The sequence below is a fragment of the Adiantum capillus-veneris genome, chromosome 18 (genome assembly GCF_014529385.1).
Source record: "Adiantum capillus-veneris isolate H3 chromosome 18, ASM1452938v2, whole genome shotgun sequence".
In the NCBI taxonomy this organism is placed as follows: Eukaryota; Viridiplantae; Streptophyta; class Polypodiopsida; order Polypodiales; family Pteridaceae; genus Adiantum; species Adiantum capillus-veneris.
In genome coordinates this window covers 80,753,070-80,770,074 of record NC_140948.1, presented here as the reverse complement: position 1 = coordinate 80,770,074, position 17,005 = coordinate 80,753,070, and the positions used below count along the sequence as shown (strand labels likewise).

Below are 17,005 nucleotides of genomic sequence, written 5' to 3'. Positions count from 1 at the left end.
GTGGGGGGGGGGGGGTTGGTTGGGTATGCAAGTCCGAGTTTGGTGATCAGTTGTCAACTTGTGGGTACACACTCTATGGCATGCATGGAAACCTCAGTTAAAGATTAAGTTTGCATGGCTACAATGATATATGTAAGGCTTCCTTTGTGAGAATTAATACAAGAGAAAAGAATAGCGTGTAGTTTTGGTTTTACTTCTGTATCAAATCTCTCTCTCTCTCTCTCTCTCTCTCTCTCTCTCTCTCTCTCTCTCTCTCTCTCTCTCTCTCTCTCTCTCTCTCTCTCTCTCTCTCTCTCTCTCTCGTGTTTCTCTGCAAGCCGAGCACCTTGCATGGCTCCACGGTGGCAACCTCCAGAGCTTAGCTTCCTATTAGAATATTATGCAGGGCATTGATGTACGTCCTGGTTCTGAGGATGTAAGCGATGTTGAGGATGTTGCAGGTCTTGCTGCAAGGATTGCTGCAATTAGAGTTATTTTCCCTATGGCAGAACAATCTCGTATGTATGTAAAGGATGTGCAGGCTTATGAGTTGATTGCATTCTCTGTGAAGTGCACCATTACTCCTCACATTCGTTCAGTGAAATCTGCAAAACAGGCTTGGGATATTTAGCAGGTCTTTATGCAAGCCGCAATGAGGATAAAATTGCTTGTTGTGTAAAGAGCTGGAATCAAAGATTTTGCATGAGGAAGATGATATGGACACTTTCCTTGCTGATGTCAAGGATATCAATGAGCAACTTATTTTTGCAAGTGGTCATTTCAGACAGTTCCCTTGTGCAGACTGTTCTTGATTCCTTACCAGATTCTTACCAGACTTCTGCTAGTACTTGGAGACTTATGACCCAAGGAAATCCTGAAGTTGTCAAGTTTGATGCATTATGCACATTGTCGTTGCAAGAGTCACTTTCCAAAAAAAACAGGACTAGACAGCGTGTAGTTGAACAAGCTTTTATTGCTTCTCAAAGAGAGGGTGGTAACAACAATGCAGCCACGTACTATGGTTCTACTGCGAGTGGCAAAAATTATGTTCCTAATGCTTCTGCTGGTAGAATTCGTCTAGAAATTCTGGTGATAAGGGCAAAAAGAAGATGCGTTGCCATTATTGTAAAGCTAGTGATCACTTGATCAAGCAATGTCCTAAGTTGAAGGCCAAAGAGGCTAAGAAGAAAGAGGGTAGTTCCACTGCAAATGCTAGTTCACTACAAATGCAGCCATTGTTGTGTCTTCTGTGAAAGGAGACTGTGATAGTGATGTTGATGCAGAATGGGCTTTTAGTGCAGAGTGCACTTACAATCCTGTTGTCCATGATGCATGCATGTCAGTTGCTGTAGATTCACATGTGTGGTATTTCGACAGTGGTGCAACAAAGCACATTACCTCACATCGTGAATGTTTCACCTCTCTTGAGTCTGTCCCTCATGGGAATTCAGTCACTTGTGTCAACAATGCCTCTTATCCGGTTAAGGGGATTGGAAAGATTGTGCTTACTTCTGCAAATGGTAGTTCTCTCACAGTTGTTGATGCACTTTACGTACCTTGGATCAAGAAGAATCTTTTGTCTGTATTTGCACTTGCTAGACTTGGACTTATAGTCAAAATTGTGAGATAGATGTACAATTCACGATCTCGGTTTTGGTGATAAAATTGTTGCATCTGGCCTTTTGTGCCGTGGGCTGTATAAGCTCACTTTGTATGACAAGTGAGGAGAAAATTTTGCAGATGCAGTTGCAGATTCAAGGGCTATTTCAGATGCAAAAGTGTGGCATGCACGTTTTGGGCATCTAAATTTTGCCAGATTGCTGCGTTTGCAGAAATCTGATATGGTTGCTTCTTTGCCGCGTTGTCGAGAAATTTGCGGTCTTGCCATGAAAGCACTGGGCTTATGGATGTGAGAGTTTGTGAGAGAACTCCAAAAAACTATATGAAGGAGTTAAACCATAGATGCCATGAAGTCTAGGGTTTGGAAGGAAATGCAATCAAAGAAGCCCCACTCTTTCTCCCTTGTACTCACACATTCAAAGAAAGAACACAAAGAGAATATCAAAACAGCAGAAAGATGAAAACATCAAGGCTATGTTCATATCGTATCATGGGTAATATGAAAGGGTTAATAGATGAGTTGATGGTATTCAATCTTGGTTGACCAAATAGGCTACGAATTGTTCTTTGGAATTGTAGTTTTGTGCTTACCATCATACGTTAATTCTAATAGATCGTACAGAGTGAAAGCGATAGAAATTATCATCATGTGGATTATTCATCTAGGATAACTCTAGTATGTGAAAAATGTAGATATGAGAGAACAGAAGGGAAGAGAAGAGAAGAGAGTTTCCCTCCCAAGCCCTATTCTTGCCCGTAGGCAATAAGGATACTGCGGGGAGAGATGTACCTGTAGCAAGGAGAACCTAAAATTTGTAGAGAGGATGAATTACTAAGAGTGAGAGAGATAGGTTTGGTTAAGGAGACAAGATTAGATATATATATATATATATATATATATATATATATATATATATATATATATATATATATATATATATATATATATATATATATATATATATATATATATATATATATATATATATATATATATATATATATATATATATATATATATATATATATATATATATATATATATATATTGGATTAGAGATGAAAAAGAAAACAACAAGAAATCAAGAAAACATCAATGTAGAACACATCTTACTTGACAAATCCTTTGGCACCATTATTGATGGAGAGAGAAGAAGTGGAGAATTCAACTTTGATTGATACACCAAGTGTAAGACCTTCTTTGATTAGAGTTGGTCTTCCAAGGATAGCATGCAAGAATGGCTAGTCTTCCTCTAAGAGAAAGTGTAGGCTTAGGCTTATGTTAATGGCTAAGTACAATTTGACATTACTACTCGCTCCCTCATGAATTCCTCTCATCAATGGCTTGAATGCTCGAGTGGTTTTCAAGGAAGAAGAGGTCCCCTTTTATAGGTGAAGGGAATCCCCAAGGGTTTACACAAGAAGAGAAGAGCCAGTGTGAACAGAAACTGGAAAAGTTGGAAATGAGCTGTCCCTGCATAATGTGGGCAAACTGGGCATTTTGATCATATCTCCTCAACCGTGGCTCTAAATAAAAAAGTAAAAATATGGGCAGAAACTTCAGCTCATTACCTACAACTTCCTTTTTATATGAATTTTCCAATTCAGATTGGAACCTTGTATTAAAAAATCATCAAAATAGGGTACAATTTTGGCAGCAAAAGTCTTCTTGTAGTCCCCTTAGCCTAGACTTTTATTTGATTCCAATGGACACCTCATGCCATATGAAAGCATGACATTGCTCCTTGACAAAGTTTGTAATCATGCTTGCAATATGCATTAAAATAAGTGTATCTTTGAAATCATGCCACCCAGTGTCCCACTAGGATTTGATTCCCTCCTAGTAGCTATTAAAAAAAATATAAGAAAAATATGAAAAATACATAGAATATATATAGATTGGAAATTACCCTAGATATAGGGTATAGATAGGGTGTGAGATAATAATGAGATAGTAGAAAGAAAGAATCAATGCTTTTTGCCCCAAGTTAAAGAGGTGGAGCTATTGACGCTTTTTCCATAGTATTTTCTGATGGTAAAGTAAGAATAGGTTACCCTTGAGATAAATAATAGGATGAGATAGAAAGCTTATTGTTATACTTACATATGCATATGTACATTATAGGAAAGATAATTATGTATCTAAAAAGTTACAAGATAACTCTTGTAGCATGCGTTCCCACTATGTACGTGTCACAGCACGACAGCGTCTTGAAGCACCTGTCAAACATGTTTGTGAAGGGTGTATTTTGGGTAAAATACAGCATTCTAAGTTTCCAAAGGATGGTTCAGTTAGGGCCACATGCAGGTCGCAGCTTGTGCATAGTGATGTTTGTGGACCCATGCAAACTCCGTCCTTGGGCAATTACCTATACTTCATGACTTTCATTGATGATTACTCCAAGCATGCATGGGCATGTCCGCTTAAAGCAAAGTCCGAAGTTTTTATGTGCTTCAAACAATTTCTGGCTATGGCTGAAAATGTCTCGAAATGTACTATGGACACCCTCCGTTCCAATCGATGGGGGGAGTATATGTCTCATGAATTTAATGCATTTCTGGCTAGTCGTGGGATGAAACACCAATGTACAATGCCTTATACACCTTAGCAAAATGGTGTTGCTGAGAGGAAAAACAGGTCTCTTTACAAAAATGGCACGATGTATGGTCAAAAGTGAAGCTTTGCCGCATTCTTTCTGGCTTGAGGCCATCATGTGTGCCACTGATGTTCTTAACAGGTGTCCTACGAAAGCTTTGCAATCTATTACTCGATATAAAGCATGGCATGATAAAAGACTTCTATTGAACACATGCGTGTTTTTGGCTATTTGGCTTATGCTTTGGTGCCACAAACACAGCACAGAAAATTGGATGATAAAGCTGTCAAAAGTATTTTTGTTGGTTATAGTGCTAAAAGCAAAGGTTAGAGGTTGTATCATCCACAAACAAAGCGTATTCTGGTTTCACGGGATGTAGTGTTTGTGGAAGATTCTGTTCAGCCTTGCTTTCATGCACTAGAGACAGTAATGTAAGCTCATAGGACATTTACGACACTTTTTTGCCTCTTTTCAGTAGTGGAAATACAAATGTAAATTCCAATGAGGCAAATGTACAGCCTACGGGGGTTTTTGAAATCAAAAATGTTACGGATCAGCCTATTACTGATGCAGATGTACATGATGTACTTGATGAGGAAAGGGCTGAAAATGAGTAGGCTAGAGGTATGCCAAAATGGCTTGTGCATACATTGCATGACAGTAGATTGGATGCACCTTTGTCTAGTCGTACTCATTCATGCTCTAGCCATGCATCTTATGCATCATATTTTTATGCTTTGGCTATGTCTAGCTTACATGATGTTGAGGAACCTCTCTCTTTTGATGAAGCACAAAATTCAAAAAATTGGATGGCTGCCATGCAATCAGAATATGGTGCACTTATAAAAAATGACACATGGACTTTATGTGATTTTCCTCCTGGCAAAACGGCCATTGGTACGAAGTGGGTTTACAAGTTGAAACACAAACCGGATGGTGAGGTCGATTGCCATAAAGCTCGACTTGTTGCAAAGGGTTATGCACAGCAAAAAGACATAGATTATGAAGACAATTTTGCTCCCACTTGTCGTATGATTACTGTTCGTTTTCTATGTGCATTGCTAGGGGAAGTACATCAATCAGACATTGTTACTGCTTTCTTGAATGGTGACATGTTTGAGGAAGTTTATGTAGTGCAACCTCACGGTTTTGTCAAGAAAGGACAAGAGGACAAAGTGTGCAGATGTAAGAAGGCTTTGTATGGGTTAAAGCAATCTCCTCGTGCTTGGTATGAGAAAGCTGACACTCATTTGGTCAAACGAGGCTTTTGTAACAGTCCAATAGAAAGCACATTGTATGTAAAGCGTGAGGGCGATGTACTTCTCATTATTGTTCTTTATGTGGATGATTTGCTTATCACTGGTCCCAATGAGGCACATATTGTTGAATTTAAGGCTGATTTGAATGCTACTTTCAAGATGAAAGATTTCGGGCTGTTGCATCATTACTTAGGCATATAGTTTAAGCAGTGTGATGGTGGTATTTCCTTGTGTCAAAAAAGTTACACAGAGACATTGCTATGTAAGTTTGGACTTGAGGATTGCAAACCTATTGCCACTCCCATGGAAACAGGTTTGAAATTGAGTGTATATGACGCTGGTGATCCTGTTGATGTCACCATTTACCAAACTGCTATTGGCTGCCTCATTTATGTATGCCAGATATGTAATTTGCAGTCTCACAAGTCAGCAGATTTATGCATAGCCCACGGTCTAATCATTGGCAGACTGTCAAGAGGATTTTCCATTACTTGAGTGGCACTTTACATCTTGGCTTGTTTTATCCCAAGGGGGGATTATTTCCGCCAGACTTACATGCTTTTTCGGACTCAGATTGGGCTGGTTGTTTTGACACGTGAGTGTCCACAAGTTGTTTTTGTTTCATGCTTGGCACTTCATGTATATCATGGTTGAGCAAGAAGCAACCTACTGTGGCCACTTCGAGTTGTGAGGCTGAATACAGGGCAGTCTTCACAGCTACGGTTGAATGTGTATGGCTCAAACGCCTTATGGCTGATTTGGGTGTTGGACAGAACACTGCCAACACTATCTACACTGACAGTTAGAGTGCATTGGCAGTTGCGAGGAACCCAATTTTTCATGCTCGCACAAAGCACATTGAGGTGCATTACCACTATGTCAGGGAGAGGCTCTCAGCAGGAGAGATCAGCTTGGCTTATGTGCCAACAAAGGACAACCTTGCAGATCTTTTCACAAAGGCATTGTCTCATGAGAAATTCGAAGCTTTCCTCAAAGCTTTGGGCTTACTCCCCTTTGTGTACTGATCATGTCCTCAGGGCATGGCACTTCCCTTTACTCGTGTGCCAGCTCTCGTTCACCGCATCACTCCATGGGGGATTTGTTACCATATACATGTGGTAGTGATGTGTGTGAACACACTAGGACCGTCGGGGCATTTTTTCCCTCTTTAGGAGGTTTTTCCCCCGTGCATTGTATATACGCCCATTCATTCTAGGGCTATCTATCTTTCCATTGCACACTAAGTAATACACTCCTGTTGTGTGCCTTGAGCTTCCTTTGCCTTCTCCAAGCTATGTGCGTTTCTCGGCAACCCTAATTCCAACAATTATAGTGCTCAACACTGCCAGGTGATGGTACCATTATGTCGCAGGTAACCCTGAGTTCACACTACGTGAACACAAGGCAACACTTATCAGGAGTATTGAATGGGCCTATTCCAAGTTGAATAAGAAGATTCTAGTCCCCAAAAGGATTCTATATATTGATGCGCACGAGCTTCTTTTGAGACCAACGAAAGAAACATGGATGGCAACACTCATTCTTCCCTTACTGTTAGCAATAATGTGTCTTGATATTGTGATGTTTAATATGTGGGACTGGAAATGTACTAATGGTGTTTCACAGTCATTTACCTTGTGCTCAAGAGATAACATCCTCAAGATACCAATAACAAATAAAACACTTACTCAGAAATGGAATGATGAACATGAGAAAGTTTATATGTTCGAGTCCTCAATTTGAAGAGATGGATAGGATCTTCTCGATGATGGACTTGAAGAATGAAGTACCTTCAAACCGGTAGTTGAAGGATGTCACAATGGAATTCACCAAGTGCATCACATTAGGGTCATTAAAGAGTTTAGAAGATCATTGTAGGCGATATACTAAGAAATTTTTAAGCACAGAGGTTTTTGCAATGTGAAAATTGATTTACTTTATTGATTGTTTATAAATCTCCTAGTTCTATCCCCATCAACTATCATCGATCACGACATTGAGGTTATACACCAAAAATCTCAAGATAGAAGTTTCAGTGAAGAAGGCGAAGACGTAGGCAAGGTTCTCAAGGATTAGATTGAGCGTTTTGGAAAATTAATTTGATTTGACTCATTCATCCACCAAGAACAAGGGCAGCATTATTAAGTTCAAACTTAAAAAGATGGCCAAGCCTTGGTGGATCGATCATTTTGATGAAAATAATGTCGATCCAAACACAACAATTTGGGTTTACTTTAAAGCTTAGTAAAAGAAGAATTATCAAAATAAGGTATATCATTCCGATTGCATGAATTAATTTCTTGATTGTACTCAAGGAACCTGAGAGTTAGAGTCAAATTATCAATATTTCTTGACCCTTATCAAATATGGTTGAGTGGGGATGACTCAAGAATTCAAGGTAGCACGTTTCATGTCAGGTTTACACGACCCTATGAAAGACTAGACTCTAGAGACTACGACTTACAAATTCTGCACATGCCCTTGATACGGGCAAATCAAACTATCCATTGGTAAGAAGTAAAAACTAGAATTTGCTCCTTTCATCATATCAAGAGACCTCGACCTGAAGAAGATTCAAGATCCTTAAATTCACGGCAGAGAAGGTAGAATTTATTATGTATGAAGGCTAGAAGGGATCGCCTTTGCTACACTTATCTTGACCCTGACCATCAATCCAAACATTGCCCATTTAATGAATTAGGCTATACAGGATTAGCAAATAATTATGAAGACTAGAATCCACATCAAAGTTTCAAGAATTTTACACCTAGACCACTTCAACCAAAATCAGAGACCACCTCAGAACCAAGGTGATTTTAAATGAGAGAATCCATGCTTTGTGAGGGATGGACCACCGAACAACAATGGTAATAAGTTAAAGTAATTACCTCATCTAGGAGGAGGAGGAAACCAATGACTCCAAGGAAGAGCTCAAACCAATAGAGCTCAAGGTGCTCGAGGCAGAGGAGATCAAGCAAATGGATATACTCATGCTATAATGCAACATTGGGGAGATAATGAACAGGTTTCAATACTTCAAACCCTAGCAAAATATGAAGGTAAAAATTATGCCTTATTGATTGATTCTGAGAGTACATATTCTTTCATTTCTCCTAGATACATTGAAAATCTCATTCTAACTAAGCATCCTGATACTGACCTTACAATGGGCTATGAGTAGGAAGGTTAACCTTCTACTACTTTAGTGACTTGAATTTTGCTTTGGATGATCAAATACTTCAACTCATTTCGAGATCTTACCCTAAGCATGAATTTGATCATGCAATTGAACTTATTTAAAGAGCTCAACCAATTGCGCGTAGACCATACAAGATATCATGTACCATAATCTACAAAACTCAAGGTGCAACTTACTCAACTTTTTGACAAAGATTTCATTCAACCAAGTGTTTTTGTATGGAGTACTATTTTTTAAAATTAGAAGAAGGATAGTGCTCGATGCTTTTGTATCAACTATAGTGTGTTTAATCAGGTAACACTCAAGAATAAATATGCAAACCTAGGATTGATGAGTTACTTGATGACCTATATGGAATCTCTATTTTCACAAAGACTGATCTTAAGTTTGTTGGCTATTATCAAATCCAAATCAAAGAGAGAGATATATCAAGGGCAAGAGTCAATACACAATTTGGGTATTATGAATTTACAGTTATGTCCTTGGGACTTAAAAATGCTCCCACACTTTTACCCTTATGACGAATGTATTTAGAGAACATCTTGATGATTTTTATTTTTTCTAAATCATCTTTTCAATGAATAAGAAAGACCACGAACCTCATGTGTGAAAAGTATTTGGAACTTCTACGCCAAAATCAATTTCATTCTAAGCATAACATGTGGAATACTTGGAATACATTGTTTCCAAGGATGATGTTTCTTCTAACCCAAGTAAGATTGAGGCTCCTAGAGCTTGGCCTTGTCGGGTCAAGTCACGACACACATGCAATACAAGGGTCTATATATATAGCTAATGAGCAAGAGAGCCAAGGGCCTATATATTGGTGCATATAAGATTTATGACTGGTATTTATTTCGCCCCATCCACAAATTTATGATGATCTTGTTATGAACCACGATAATAGGATGGAGTTTCTTATGTAATAAAGCAACCATGGCCTTCCCAAAACGGACTTGGGATGTCGTACAATGCACTATTGAGAAAACGTAGTTACCTCTGTTTGAGGCTGTAGAAGCAAAGAGAGAGTCCAGCTCTAGTAGATTCTCTCATCACCTAGGGTAGATGAACCAATAAGGGAGGTGTGAGTCAATGGCCAAGAGTGCATGGCCCATTTATTTTGCACTCCTCACTCCAATAAAAGTGCAAAGTCCTGCCATGTGATCAATTGAGAGCCCAACTTTTTTTTACCTACTTTTGAAACAGAAGTGCCTCTTTAGGGTCGGCTTCCAAATTTTTGAAAGCCAACTTGTACAAATTTGTAAAGAATATCAATATTGATCTTGCAAAAAAGCCCCTAGAAAAGAAAATTTGAATTAAATAGCAGAATCCCCTCCAAAATTACCTTTTCCTGTGAGGTGCACTTATTCATATAATCTCTGATTTTCTAGAAACTCCACATATCTAACAACCTGCACCGTGGACGACAGAGGCTGGACCACACAAACTCAACCGTAACAATACTCTGCAGAAAGGAAGACAGTGTCTTTCAAATTCATTTGTACCTCAAAAATTTAAAATATTAAAAATCAATGGATCAAATAAAATAAAGTAAAAATAAACTATTCATACTCACTGAAGCTCAACCAATAAGATTATTTACATTCAGCAGGACTCTTACCAACTGCATAAGCTCTGCCATCCAATACTAAAGATAGACAAGACCAGCAATACATGAGGCAGTTTCTGCCCTGGCATATATACAGCTCAAATCCATCGAGTTGACGTAACAACTGTTCAAGGTTTAGTTCCATCCACACAGTTGCAATTCTCGTGACTAAAAATTACTTTTCATATGAAAAGCCTCTATAACAAGTAAATAGCATTAAGGCATCTTTTGTAGCAAATACTTGTAGCTTCAAGGTCCCCTCTCTTGAATGCCTAATAGATAACGAGAGCCTTGATCGATAAAGCTATCTACTTGAGAGCCTTGAATCATATTTAACCCTCTCATCTTCATTCAATCAGCAGGCCACAGCCCTATGTACCATATAAGAGTTCATCAATTCTAGAATGGCACACTACGCAGAAAATGTACATTGCGGCAGATCCTTCTCATAGTTTGGATAGGTTTTTATGATGGGATTGGCCTCAAAGAAGTTTGTGGGCTTGAGCTCGAAACTTTCAGTCACTGTCGGCATGACCGGGAAATCCTCTTGGCATGGAACATGATGAAAACCAACCGTATACCAAAGTACTATGTCTCTATCTTCAATAGGTCGGTCCCTGCAACAGGACAGAAAATGCATGAGTGGCATATTCCATTCCATGATTGTGGTCTAAAATCAGGTCCCCTTAAGTATGGCATGTTCAAATTGCGAGGTTCATCAGATAAACCCCATGCCTGGATTTCGCCAACATTTATTTGAGACTCTTCATGAGTAAAAGTGTACCTTCTGGTCCATCTTGACACAGTCTCTTCACCATGACTTGCATATACATACAGACCACCTGCATATTCTTCGCTTCTATTGTATGGTGTAACCCACATCTGCAGAAAACACAAGAAATGAACGAGATGAGGACGCCACATTTCTATAGAGAAACCTGCCGCATGTAAGTTTATGTGAGCTGCTGCAGCACTGCGTTTGAATCAAAATATTGTGCACAATGATACTGTGTAGGATTTTTTTAAAAACAAATAGACATGATTAAGCAGTATTCTTAAATACAAAATTTTATCATGTTTAAGCATTATTGTTAAATAGATACTAGTACATGAATAAACACCAGTACAAACTGGCTCTACATGAATAAAATACATCAGTTAATAGGTTCCCTCGAGCCCACCCACCCGCACCCCCGAGAGATCTGTATGGTAGAGTGCGAGAGAGATCTGGCGTTTGATCATATCCTCTCCTCATTGAGAAGCATCTCCTTAGATTCTCCGTTTATTAGAATTTTCTCAAACATACTAGCCTTTTTACCCTTTTCATATTCCTCGAAAAATAGGACCTCTTACCTTGTAATGCTACAATTCTAGGGTTCAGATGCTCATGTCTTTCGGTTGTGAGCCTCAGGGTATTTTAGCAATTTTGAACAAGATTAAACAACATCCGCTTTTGATTCCGCAGTGCATGCCTAAGGAATTCACCTTGCAACCTCCTCCTTGAGGGGCTAAATTTTTAGGCTCCTAACCAACACGACGAAGTGCTTGCCATATATTACTTTAAGCGGATGTGCAAGCATACGGCATGCCTTTTGATTGGCAGTGCAGATGAGACGAGAAACACTGAGCAGCCGTATGTGCATGCCCGGAAGGGGCCAACTTCTTCCACAGACCTTCAACTGCAGAAATGTCCTCCACTTTGAAACCTTCCTAATGGATGAAAAAAAAAGACCAACAAACCTCTCTTAATGTGAGTCTAACAGCACTTAATGATGCGTCTTCCACTTGACTGAACCCAAAGTGCAAATGTTGCTGCAATTATCTGAGTAGAAGAGTAAAAGTACGAAGTCATATCTTAAATATGCAAATATAACAAACCAAATGCACCTTGATTAGCCTCTTATCCATCCTAATGAGGAAAGTAGCTTATGTAATGAATATATCAACAATTAATTGAGTTCTAGCCTACACTAAGCACCCTGAACTAGTATTAATACCATTGTTTGGGTAATTTAGCTATGAAGGGTAGCTTAGTGTAGCATTTATGGTGTGGAGGAGGGGAGGAATTCAAAATATGGAGGGCACGTCATAATACACTGTAAACAAATTATATGACACTTTATATGAGAGAGACACCTGATTATTAGTGAAAGCAGCTCGAATTTGAGGAGGATCATCAAGCGCAAGTAAACTCCCAGCTGTTTTCCCAGGCACAATCTTGTACGACACTGGATTGCCAACCTTGGTTTTCTTCTTTGGGTTCATGACTGTGTAATCTGCAGGTTTGAAAAGACTAAGCTTCACCTTGCCATCATCTTCAGTCTTGGCCACAAGCTTCTCCACACCCCAATAACTCTTCCTTAGAGATGAGCCTTCCGCAGGTTTTTTCCTAACCATCTTATTTTGCACAAAAGAGTTGTCAGTGCCATCCACATCCAAGTCCAAATAGAAGGTAATGAAGTGATCATGGATCACACCAATGGTTCTCTCTGCTAGCATTGTCCCATACAGCTCTTCATTTGCTTCGTTGGCTTCATTTACAGTGTCATGAGAAGTTGCCTTCACCATCAGGATTCCACTCATTCCAACCTGCAAGTCAATTCCAAATTCTCAACACAAGAAGCACGTATCAACAATAAATAGAAGACAATACTCTGCCATGCTCAAACCAAACTTGGAAAAATCTTCAAAGAAACAAGAGATACTTTGACTCGTATCAGTCCATCCGTCTGAAACTGCCAATCAAGTATGTAATCATAATTTGCCACAGAAGCAATGACACGAACCACCAAAGTAACCTTAGGTCTTGACTCCTTGTACTACATACAATTGAAAGGAAAACAGGTCAGCAGATTAGCTTTGACTACTAAACAATTAGATATTCACAAATCCAGCATGATGTCACCTCATAATCTGAAATGGGACTCTCTGTATGGCGCCATGCAACATCACCTGCATAACTCTCAAAAATGCACAGCATGTTGGGTCTGACATAAGGCTTTCCATCTGCATCAACAAAGACCCCATCCATGTAGTGTGCATTGCGTGGGCAATCATTAAGAGGCTGCAGAGGCATACACATCAACCCAAAACCATATTCTCCAGCATCCATATAGGTCTTGAAAAACCACCCCTCAGTGGGATCCATATAGGGTACAAATAGCTCTGACGCAAATCCCTTGTAAAGCACACTCCGCAAAACACCCGTGAGTGGATCTCTTACAGCTGCTTGTGAAATGATAGCACCAGCTCTGTAATCTGGTTTGACATGAAACTCCCAATTCGCCCATTTAACATTGTGGCCATCTACAAAAAAGCTGGGTCCGTCTGGTTGCTCTAGAGAGATTGTGTTGAACAGCTTCAAGATGTCACCCTTCTGCGCTGAGAGGCGAAAGTCTGTGCCTTCGGCTTTGGGCAAAGGGACGTTATCATGCTCAATATATTTGACGATCTGAAGGTAACAGAAAGCTTTCAAGCATTTTTCAAGCCCAATTTTAATGCTGATAAACAATTTAAAGAATTATCTCCTCAGAGAGTCAAAAACAAAAACAGATTATGACGCGCTCTTAAGAATGCGCAGTAAACTAAACCAACTTACTTCTTCATAAGTTGAGAGCTCAAATCTTGCAGATTGTTCTATGATTCGCAAAATTTGCAAATTCTAATTACATGCACTTTTTGTACCCTCAACACAGTGGAAACAAATTAACCAAAATGATGCTGCTCAACTTCAAACAACCAAAGCCACCACAAAACAAGCTATAGAGAAGCTTCCAGAAAACCATTATTTGAGTTTGAGAACATGAATCCCACTAGGATAATATGCAAAAAAAGAAGCTAGTTTCTGCAAAGAAATCGCATAGATCAAACCCAAGTCAAGAAAATTTTATGAGACCTGTATAAACATCACATGCGAAAACAAAATCGCATAGATGAGAGCCAAGTCAAGAAGACTTCTCCGAAACTTGAAGAAACATCGCATGTGCTGAAAACCGGAACACCATGACAAAGCTATAGAGAAGAAGATCCCCTCTGTTTCTTCACATACAGTGAATAGGGGACAGCAACAGAAAAAAAAAGTAATAGAAAAAAAGAGGTGACTGAAAAATTGTTTTGTCAGTTTCCTGTTTTTCTTGTCATGCTCATCCACAATATACTTGGGCTCTATGCCAAGCAACAGATGTGGAAATGAATCATGACAACTGCCTCTTGGACCAACCAAAGGAATACCCAGTTGAAGGCCCTTGGAGAAAGGGCAGAGGATGCCAACAAGACACTGTAGATGAAGCCTCAATCCAAAAACAATGTATAGTGAGACAAGTAAAAGGTTCCTCAAGCCAAAAGTATGTGTAAGATACAAGACTCTTATTCAGCTAACATTTCCAGCACTTAAAAGCAACAAGAGATAGCCTAAGCTTGTCAAAACATTCAGAACACAGTGGATTGTTGAAAAACTCATTCCTTTAGCACACCCACTCACCTTCCTGAGGTCCATATCCACGACCATAGTTATGCCCTCAATGGGACGCATGTAGAAGTTGCTAGTGCCGCCAGCATAGAAGCACTGCACCTTAATTAGGCGCTTTCCCTCCTCTTCCTTAACATTGTACCATCCATTCGAAAGAGGCAAGCAGGCAACCTCATCCTTGTCTAGTTCTCTGCTCTTCAAGGCTTCCAAAAATTCAGGGTGTTGGAGAGGAAGGGCACTGGCACTATTCATATCATCAAAATTGAGAGTGGGTGTGCCAGCGCCCTGATAGACCTCCTCGCTTTCCACGATCAGTGATGTGAGATCAACTATTATCCTGTAAACGGTGCCACCAACCATGAGAATCACAGAGGCTTTGCGCGTGGGCATAGGATCCCCCTTCTTCCATGCAAGCACATCCTCCTTGTCTGGCTCCTCTAATGAGACCGCATGTAAGAGGATGCTGAGCTTGCTACCTGCTTTGCGAAGATACTTTCGATTCGTTTTTGCAGAAACAGACGAATTGGTGAGAACGGTATGCACCTGCTGAATTTCTGAGAAGGTGAGGGGATCAAGAGGATGTTGAGGAAGCGCTCGTTTAGCTTGCTCCTCACGTGAGCCCTTCTGAAAAAGGGAGAGCTTGTAGCTGAAGAGGGACGAGGGCTCTCTGCAGGAAGCAAACCAGCCAGGGCATCGGCTGAAGTGGGGCTGCCGAAACCATACTTGCACAGCTAACACAAGCACTAGAGCTAAACAGCAGACAACGGCGGAGCGGAGGTACTTCATGGCTTCAGGTGCCGCTGCAGGAGAGCCTTGTTTGAAGGGTTTTCAGAAGATTAAGCTACAGGCATGAGCTCTATAAGCTGCAGACGTAGGTCGACGTTCCTCAAAAGCTTGCTCTTTCCATAGGCTCGAGGCTATTTATGGAAAGGCGAGCAGAGGAGACGGTGATAGCTACTGCGAAACTGCTGTCTGATGCTGATGAGACAATTAAAGGGGAGAACGAGACGAGAAGCTAGAGTTGAGGAAAAGCTGCCATTATTTGTGCAGGCGATGTGGGGAGGTTGTGGGTAGCAGAGACCACGAGGAGGGATGAGTCTCTAGGAGAGCTCTTTCACAAGCAGTAGACTGTAGAGGCCTTTTAGTCCTCCATCAGGCTGTGGAGAATATATCTAAACTTTCTAAAGTCTCAAACTATACTTTTTGTATCATTAGGATATTCTTCACTGTCGTGTGTTGCACTCACTCACATACACAACCAAAGTTCAGTGTTCTATATGTGGCCGCCTTCTATACCTAGATTCGCCTTGGTTGGGTAGAGATAAGTTCTAAGAACTACTTCAAGGTCACGCGCATGTGTATGTTCAGTACATACGATTGCCTCTATACATTCGCTTTGGTTCGGGTCACTGGAATAAGTTCTAAGAGCCAGGTAGTACTGCAAGGTCATGTGCATGGGTTTGAAACTTGCCATTACGTCAACAACCACAAATATATAGTAGGCATATTCTTTCAATTGTGTCAAAAGCATGAAAGTAGGACTGCATATGTAGTTGCACGAAGCACGAAGAATTTATAGAGTGCATGTGTTGAAAAATTGTACCCACATGGTGCACAAAAAGGACCTAACATTCACCTCCTTAATTTTTTTATTTGGTCACAGCATTGATTTCGTTGTACGTGTGTAATTGCCCTGTACAGGTGGTGGTGTTCTATTTATTTGAGCTGGGTGGCATGTTGTTGTCATGAATTGTTTGGTTGATGCTGTTATGGTAATGTTTTTGCCACATTGGGACACATTGTGGCTATGCTGAGGTGATGTGTGCCTACTTGCTCAACAAAAAATGAAAGTTGGGTTCTTGCCTTTATCATAGGGCCGATCTTTTTATTACCCTAGCCCAACCTCAAAATAGAACGCATGAAGCAATTTGACAGGCTCTAAACTCGGGCAGCCAACATATGTTCTATGATGTGGAGGCTCTACTGCTTGGTTGTAAGCTTGAACTGTAGATTCAGACTCAGCAGTCTGTTCAATCTGCAGAATCCAGACACTGCAATCTGATTGTACTACAGAATCAGACACAGCAATAAAGTGCTGGAGATGCACGCACAGAAGATGAGCAGGAGATAGAGATGGAGAGTATAGCTTCGACACAACGTTTTTGGGTACAAAAGAGTTGTACCTCTTTAGGTTTTTTTTATAGATATAGTGTAGGATTATGCAACCACCCGATAAGGGTGCGAATATACAACCGCCCAATAAGGGCGCGGATG

At 40.1% G+C, this 17,005-nt stretch overlaps 1 protein-coding gene across 1 annotated transcript; it reads right to left on the bottom strand.

The window, feature by feature from the left end:
- Nucleotides 1–10,236: 10,236 nt before the first annotated feature.
- Nucleotides 10,237–15,880, bottom strand: LOC147435937 (amine oxidase [copper-containing] gamma 1-like). The gene is made up of 6 exons (XM_086488839.1): nucleotides 14,744–15,880; nucleotides 13,169–13,714; nucleotides 12,969–13,082; nucleotides 12,400–12,852; nucleotides 11,048–11,145; nucleotides 10,237–10,880 (listed from the first exon to the last, which is right to left on the bottom strand). Exons 1-6 carry the CDS (start codon nucleotides 15,515–15,517, stop codon nucleotides 10,676–10,678), a joined length of 2,190 nt encoding a protein of 729 aa, XP_086344965.1. The 5' UTR covers nucleotides 15,518–15,880; the 3' UTR covers nucleotides 10,237–10,675.
- Between the last annotated feature and the right edge of the window lie 1,125 nt (nucleotides 15,881–17,005).

Bases quoted from the DNA above. Each gene is read 5' to 3' on its own strand.
- LOC147435937 (XM_086488839.1), bottom strand. From the start codon at position 15,517: ATGAAGTACCTCCGCTCCGCCGTTGTCTGCTGTTTAGCTCTAGTGCTT. The intron at 12,853-12,968 runs GTATCTCTTGTT...ATTGACTTGCAG, and splicing joins ATGGACTGATACGAGTCAAA to GTTGGAATGAGTGGAATCCT. The intron at 11,146-12,399 runs GTGTCTCTCTCA...TGTTTTCTGCAG, and splicing joins CTGCTTTCACTAATAATCAG to ATGTGGGTTACACCATACAA.